The sequence below is a fragment of the Marmota flaviventris genome, chromosome 17 (assembly GCF_047511675.1).
Source record: "Marmota flaviventris isolate mMarFla1 chromosome 17, mMarFla1.hap1, whole genome shotgun sequence".
NCBI classification, from domain to species: Eukaryota; Metazoa; Chordata; class Mammalia; order Rodentia; family Sciuridae; genus Marmota; species Marmota flaviventris.
In genome coordinates, this window is record NC_092514.1 from 60,142,370 (window position 1) to 60,150,303 (window position 7,934).

A 7,934-nucleotide genomic window follows, 5' to 3' on the forward strand; every position below is an offset into this window, starting at 1 on the left:
AACTGGCCCCACACCAGGGTCCATGCTGTAGCCCAGACATCTTGGCAGTGACTTTTTCATTCTGACAGACCCAGGCTGATTCATGAGTTTATTATATTGACAGAAAACAGCACTTTAATCCCAATTTACGGATGATGGTAAAGGGCAGTTCACTTCCCTCCAAGCTACCCATACCTGCCCTCACAGCAGGCCTTGACTCCTCCAATGGCTGGGGCTATCTTGTGACACTATCTAGCTCCAGGCTCTAGAACCTGTCCCAGCCTGGAGTTTGGGAAGAACTGGGCCCCAGGGATGGTCAGTCTGTCACAAAGAGCCATTCACCACCCTGGGGTAATATTTGAGGAAGACCTTCTTGGTTAGGTCCACAGTATCACCTTGAGGCTGACTGGAATATCTCTTTTTGCTCAGAACAAAGGACTTCTCCAGCTGGAAGACATTTTTGTCAAACTCCTTCTGTTTAAAAGGAACACTCTGAGCCAAGCTGCCTGCCAGTGTCTCCAGGAAGAGGCGCCAACGTGGAGCATAGTAATCTTCTACCAGTCCCGCCAATTGTTTGTTAGCGTAATCTAGGATGTTGCCCTCTGGACCCCACAAGGTCAACTGATAGAGGCTATTCTGCTCATAGAATTGGGCCTCAGTCTCATTGACTGCCATTGCCCGGGCCTGCTCCAGCCAACTGCCCAGCAAGAAGCGTTTGTCAGTAGCTAGCACCTCATCCAGTACAGGCAGAAGTTCATAAGCTAGGATGCCTCCAGCCTGCAGTAGGAGAATCAGGTCCTTCTTCCTGTAGGAGATCTTCACCTCCTCATAGTACAAGCTGACCATCTCTTGGATTGCCTGGCGGGTGATGTCCACCAAGTCATAGCGGAAGGCCAAGCTGGTGGTTAGGTTGGGTGCTGCTTTCAACAACAGCCGCCAGGCCTCAAACACATCCGATCGGTTGTACCAGACAGTGGTATTTATCTTTAGGGAAGGCCGCTTGACCAGTGGGCTGCGATTGTGCCCAACACAGGCCTTACCAGAGCAGTTGTAGACACTTCTGAGCAGTAGCTTCCAGGCTTCCTTTGCATCTTCCTGAGACAACCCATACCGCCGGTCAGCAAAGCCGGTCACCCACGCCACCAAATCTGGTACTGGGTCCTTTCGCCAGCCCAGCTCAGTCATGAGGGTATAGACCACTTCATTCTGGCCAATGCCCTCAGGAGCTATGCCAGTGCCTACCATGGTGGAATTGGGGTAGAGGCGTGCAGCCTGAGGGCCTTGGTTCACAGCCTCCAGGGATCCAAATAGGCCATGGTTGCCCCCGAAATTATGCAGCATGCACCAGATGAAGGGCTGGCCATAGAAGGAGTCTGTGCGGCTATACACAGGCTGGTTCTCGGCAAACAGGTCCAGAACCAGGAGACGGCCCAGGGGCACAGCCCTCAGCACAGCCTTGACCTGGTCAGGCCCCCAGAACTTAGGCTGGTGCTGGAAAAGCCAGCCTTGGAGCAGCCACACGGCATCAGGATCCGCTGCAGTGGTGAGAGTGGGAAGGACAGACAAGAGGGGTGATAAGAGGAGAAGGCCAGGGGAGTGCTGAGCCCATTCTACAAATGATGAAAATGGAGGTCCAGAGAAGGCAAATGACCCTGTCACAGGGGACACCTTCCCCCTCTGGCTGCCCCATGGGGACATATATGGGGACACACCACTACATATTTCCTTCCTCATCCTACCTCCCCCCTAACTGGGAACTCCAGGATAGTGACGTCTTGCTTCACAGGCATTAAAATTGAGATGTTAAGACATGGACTCCTGGGCCCCAGCTTCTGAGCCTTGATTCAGAAGTTCTGGGTTGGGCCCTAAAAATGTGTATATCTGGGGCTGGGGCTGGGGCTGAGCAGCAGAGCACTCTCCTAGCACATGCAAGGCCCTGGTTTGATCCTCAGCACCACATAAAAACAAATAAAATAAAAGGTATTAAAAAAAATGTGGGTATCTGGGCTGAAGTTGTGGCTCAGGGGTAGAGCGCTTGCCTAACACGTGTGAGGCATTGGGTTTGATCCCTGGCACCACATAAACATAAGATAAGGGTACTATGTCCATCTACAACTAAAAAAAAAAAAATTGTTTTTAAATGTGTATATCTGATAGTGCTATGGTTTGGATATGTTTTGAGTATAACTCCCAAGGGTTCATGTGTTTAAAATTTTATCCCCATTACAAGGTATTAAGAAGGTGCAAACTTAATCCCATTATGGTGTCTGCAGATGAGGATTTGGGAGTAAGCCTTTGGGATTTCATTGCAGTAACTAAAAGTGGACCAATAAGATAGGCTCCAGGGTGGGGCTCATGCCACTGGTTCTAGACTACACTTGCAGCAGCTCTGTTCAAGGAAGACTGAGCCAACCTGCTCCCTTCCTGGCTAACATGTAGACCTCCATTAAGCCATTCCTGCCTTGGGCCCCTTCTACCCATCCTTACAAGTGGCAGGAAGGAGCCTGGGGTTCACATTTGTGAAGCAAGATGGATACCTACTAGTTTGGGGTATAAGCCCCAACTCTGGCCTGCATTACCTGCTTTAGCAATGAGGGAGAGATCAAATCAAATCTTTTCAGTAGTTAGCACTCAGTGATTCTTTACAGGCCAGGCATCATGTACCTATGAATTAGTCCCATTGTACAGATGAAACAACTGAGACACTGGGAATGAGGTAACTTGTAAGTTACCAGGGACTATTAGTGTCAGGGTTTGCGTCCTAGTTATCTGGCTCCAGAGCTCATCTCTCAACCACAATGGGATTAAATGAGATGGCATGTGTGCCTGGGAAACTGTAAAGGGCTGTGTATTACAGTGAGGGGTAGCCCCAGTCTCTCCTCCCATCCCTACTGACCTCTGCCATCCCCATCTACCTGAAGGTCCAGGGGGCTTCCCTTGCCCACCTCCCCAGGGCACCGTACCTGCGATCATGGCCTCATAGACAGCAGTGGTGATTGCAGCAAGGTAGGAGGGCTGTGAAGAGGGAGGTTGCATCTCATTGAAAGTGTCAGCCCCGTAGATGTGGTTGGTACCAAACTCTTTGCTCAGCTCCCATAGGAAGAGGCTCCCAATAAGGGGGAACATGGGGTCTTCTGGAGCCAGAAGGTAGGGGCAGGAGTAGGAGCAGTTGAAATGTCCCCAACTGCTCAATCGGGTGACATTCATCTGTGGGAACACCCTAGTGGAGAGCAAAAGCTCAGAGAATTACTGGAGGCTGACATAGCATTCCTCTTGGCCCATAATTCCTTCCTTACCAGTCTAATTATCTCTAGTTCCTGGAGTGCATCTTGGTTTCTTGTGCTTCTTCACACACACTGCCCCCTGCCTGGGCATCTTTTCCTCTTCCCTCCTTGCTTATCCTCTTGGTTCTTCCCCACTATCCTTTAAGTTTTACCTGTCTGGAAAGCTTTTGCTATCCCTCCACCTCCACTGGCTGAAATTTTAAACACATTCCTTGTTCAAGATAAGGCTCAGTACTGCTTCTGCCCTGAGCCCTTTCTGGCCCTCTTCCACAAGAGCCAGTGTACATTCCTGCCCTTATCACTGGGTCATATCCCTCTGCTAGCTTATCTCTCCTCAGAGACAGTGCCCGGGGCACCTTCACCACTGCATCCCTAGGGCCCAGCAGACAGCAGTATCTGGCAGACCTGCACAGCTGGACAAACATCACAAAAGGAATGAGGTTCCTGCTATCACTCACAGTGCAAGGGAGGCTAGCAGTGTGAGTGGTGGGAACCAGGTGTTTGTGGGCACGAAGGAGGCCCCTGGGGGTGTTGGCAAGGCTTCCTGAATGAGGGGATGTTTCAGTTCGGCCTTGAAGACTTTTCTAGCCACAGGAGAGGAGTGTATAGTACAGAGAAGAGGAAAAGAGACCAGTGTATCCCCTACTACCACTAATTAGAGCAGCTGCTAGCAAACACTCTGCCAGGTCATATTCACACCCAAACCCTGATGGTAAAGGTGGTAAGGATCCCATTTACAAGTGATGAAAATAAGGCACAGGGGAGTCATGGTAATCCATCCAAGGTCACACAGTTCGTTGGTAGCAGAGGCAGGAATCAAACCCAGGCCTGCATCCATAGCTTCAGTATTTAAGTCATGTTTTAACAGAAGAAAAAACTCCATTGTTGAGCTGCACAGGGAGAAGGGAAAGCCTCACCTGGTGAGAGCCTTGGGGATGTGCCCTGCGAATGCAGGTAACACGGGGATCATGCCAAACGAGCGCATCCGGTCCAGGATCCGATGCTGGGAGAAACAGGAGGGGGGCTGGTGAGCATGACCTCTGCAGCCCCATGGGGGTCCCTTACTCACTCAGGACACAGTCACTGTGATCTGGTCAAGAGCCCTGAGTCTGGTCAAAAACCACACCCTCCCTAGGTCTGTGACCTCAGCACCAATTCTGCCCCTTCCATTTCCCATTCTTTTTTTTTTGGTGGTGCTGGGGATTGAACCTAGGGCCTGCTACATGCAAGTCAAGCACTCTACCAACTGAGCTATGTCCCCAGCCCCCTTTCCCATTCTTTTACCTGTAAATAAATCTGCTTGAGGTGCCAGAAGCGGGACAGGGGGCCACCCCAGGTGTGCAGATTGCCCATGCGCCCCCAGGCCAGGAAGGCAGGACCAGTGAAGTATTCATTGATTTCTGACTCTGTCAGGCCCAAGGCCAGGTACACCTGGGGAAGAGGGAGATCCCTTCACATATAAATATATTCATTGACATTTGCCAACTGATTCATTCAACAAACATTCACTCATTGCTTCTCTGTGCTGGAAGCTACAGTACTAAGACAAAATTGGATCACAATCTAGGGAAAACAGATCTGAGTTCACTAAGCTGTCATCTTTGATGTATGGGTGAGGAGATGGGACACAAAGGGGTTTTCCCAAAAACCAGGAAGAAGTCTTAGAAGGTTTCATGGAGCAAAGTTCACCAGATGGAAGGGAAAAGAGCCAGAGCACTTGGAGTTTCCCTTGGAGGCAGATCGAGACTGCTAATATGGGAGAATCTACAGGATCAGGAGACTGGTCTGGGGCGGCGGGTGGTAGGGGAGAGAAGCCCTGGGTTCATCAACTGTTTTAGCATGATGCTGGGGTCTAGCTCATCTCAGGAATGGAAGCCTCAATTTCTGAGGTCTGGATCCATTGTGCACTCCACAAACACTTCTGGAGCCCTTATTCTCTGTATGCCTGACACTGATGACCAGGGGCAGATGGAGAAGTGGGGGACATGTGGTGGACAGTAGAGTGTGGAGGGGCTAGGTGGGCACGCACCCGCTGCCAGATGGCCTCCTGACCATTCCAGGCCAGTGCCAGGTTGATGCCATTCAGTGCCATCCAGTCAATCTCTTTCTCCCAGCGGGCCCAGTCCCACCACACGAAGGAGTAGCTTTGTGTGCACACATTCTGGTAATAGCGGTACCTGCAGGTGGAGGCAGGAGTTGAGTAGGTTACTGGGGGCAGAGAAGATATTTCCTATCCCTGAGTGTCCATCACCTGGAAGAGCTCAGAGATAGTCTGGCTCTGGAATAACTCCCCTGGCACCCAGTGGAATTGGGGAAAAGTTCCAAATGTGGGCCCTCTTCTGTTTCTTTCTAGGATCCACCCCAGGTGGAGCTGAGGCTTGAGTAGTTGAGTTTCTGAGGTGCCTGCCCACTAGTTCCCAATACTCTAGCCTGGCAGATATTTGTGGGAACATATTTCATTCCCATTCAACACTTTCAGAGCCCCAGCTATAGTGTCTATATGGCAAAGTTGGTCCTTGACTAGGAAGTGGAGGGTCCCAGTTCAGGAAGGGGGCTCCCTGCCCCACAATCTGAGGGGGAGGCAGATGTGAACATATCACCTTCATGCAGTGTAGCAAGTGCTAGAATAGAGGTCTGTGAGCAGGGTGGACGTCATTCCTCAGTCAGCATCTTCAAATAGAGTGTAGGGAAGGAATGAAATAAAACTTGCCCATCACAATTATGCACCATCATCGTGCAAACCCTCACAATCAACACTGCTGGGGGACATCACTGTTTGCATTTTTCAGATGGGCCAGCTGAGGCTCTGGGAGGCTGACATAAGAACGCATGGCTGTTAAAGGTGAAGCTAGGATTTGAAAGCAGAGCTATTGGACTCGAAGGCCACCAATTCCTTCTCAGGCTTTCAGTTTTCTGCAGCTCCAGCCCATTGTTGGAGTGAGGCGAAGGGTAGGCGTCCCCAGGGCTGGAGGCTGGAGGCAGCTGCCCCGGAGGCGGTCGGGACCCATACCTGTGGGGCGTGGTCTCAGCCAGCTCTTCCGGCACCACAGGCAGCGGCTGTGGTAGGTGCAGCTGAGAACCCGACCAGACCACCTGGCAGCCACAGAAGTCGCGCAGGTAGCGGTGCAGCCCGGCGGCGGCCGCCACACCCGTGGAGCCGCGCACCTGCACGCGCGCTCCGCCGCCGCCGCTCAGGCGGTAGGTGTCCAAGCCCGACTCGGTCGCCAGGGCGCGCTCCACAGACACCGAGAAATCGGCCGCCGGCCCGGGCCCCAGCAGCCGGACCACCAGCGCCCGCACGACCGACTCCTCCCGGGCCTCCTCGACCGAAGAGCCCCCAACCCCTGCCAGAAGCAGGAACCCCAGAGCTGCGGCCACCGTAGCGGCCTCCATGGTCTCATCATGGCGGCGCCCAGCCAACAACCAATCCGGGCTCGGGACCAGGATAGCGGAACAGCGGGTGTCCAATCAGCTGTGGGCCTCCGGCCACGTGGAACTTAGGCTGGAACTCCGGTTTGCTGCCGGGAGACTCTGCTTCCGGGCCCAGACCCACCCCCTGAGAGTGTCTTCTGACTACTTGCGCGTGACCCCATCAAACTCCCAGGGCCGCTCGGGGCGCGCTGCCCTTCCGTCCAGCCACCCACCCTTTAAAAGAAAAAATGGGGGTGGGGGACGTGTTCCGTGGCGCACTCCTGTAGTCCCAGCCACTGGAGAGGCAGAAGCAGGAGGATCGCAAGTTTAAGGCCAACCTGGGCAGTTTAGACCAAGTCTCAAAATAGATGAGAAAACTGGGGGCGGGGTAGAGTTGGGGAATGAATCTAGGGCTTCACGCTTGCTGGCACGCAGGCGCTATTCCATTGAGATACATACCCAGTTCCCCTCCTACCCAATAAATATGAATTTGGAGATTATTTTTTCTTTTTTAAAATTTATTTATACATTACCAGGGATAAATAAAACTCAGGGCGCTTAACCACTGATCCACGTCCCCAGCCCGTTTTTAAATTTTTTTGTTTTGAGACAAGGTTTCGCTAAATTGCTGAGACTGACTTTGAACTTGCAATCCTTCTCCTTCATCCTTCCGAGCCGCTGGGATTATAGGCTTGCGCCACCATGCCCAGCTGAAATTTATTTTGTATTTGGCACTGCCATAGCTACTAGGTACTAGCAAAATAATAATAGATGCTCCCCACCTTCCTTACCTGGGGAGACCTGGATACAATATTTATGTTGGAATTTCCTTCATGGTTGCTATGCTGTAAAGAAGTGCAGGGGAACCTAACCTAAGGCTTCCAAAAGGCAGCCACGTTTAATCTGAAACCCAAGCATGAGTAGAACTTGTCTAGGAGAAGAGGTAAAGAGGAATGCATAGAGAAAGCACCAGGGAGTTAAAGAACATGGTGATTTTTAAGGAACTGAAAGGTCAGGTGGTTAAAGGTGGGCATAGGAGGGCACTCTATAGGGCCCTCAAAGGGCAGCAACAGCAGACACAGTGGCACACATCTGTAATCCCAGCTACTCCGGTGGCTGAGGCAGGAGAGTTGCAATTTAGTGAGTCCCTGTCTCAAAACATTAGAAGGGCTAGGAATGTAGCTCTGTGGAAGTCACCCTTGGGTTTGATCCCCAGGACTGGAAAAAAAAATTAGAAGGTGGCAGCAGCACAGACTTGCC

At 51.8% G+C, this 7,934-nt stretch overlaps 1 protein-coding gene across 1 annotated transcript; it reads right to left on the reverse strand.

The window, feature by feature from the left end:
• Window positions 1-71: 71 nt before the first annotated feature.
• Naglu (N-acetyl-alpha-glucosaminidase) lies at window positions 72-6,698 on the reverse strand. Its single transcript, XM_027947271.3, has 6 exons — window positions 6,274-6,698; window positions 5,293-5,440; window positions 4,548-4,694; window positions 4,181-4,266; window positions 2,943-3,199; window positions 72-1,514 (listed from the first exon to the last, which is right to left on the reverse strand). Exons 1-6 carry the CDS (start codon window positions 6,654-6,656, stop codon window positions 304-306), a joined length of 2,232 nt encoding a protein of 743 aa, XP_027803072.2. The 5' UTR covers window positions 6,657-6,698; the 3' UTR covers window positions 72-303.
• Between the last annotated feature and the right edge of the window lie 1,236 nt (window positions 6,699-7,934).

Bases quoted from the DNA above. Each gene is read 5' to 3' on its own strand.
- Naglu (XM_027947271.3), bottom strand. From the start codon at position 6,656: ATGGAGGCCGCTACGGTGGCCGCAGCTCTGGGGTTCCTGCTTCTGGCA. The intron at 4,695-5,292 runs GTGCGTGCCCAC...CCTCTTCCCCAG, and splicing joins AGGAGGCCATCTGGCAGCGG to GTGTACCTGGCCTTGGGCCT. The intron at 3,200-4,180 runs GTGAGGCTTTCC...GCTCTCCACTAG, and splicing joins ATCCCCAAGGCTCTCACCAG to GGTGTTCCCACAGATGAATG.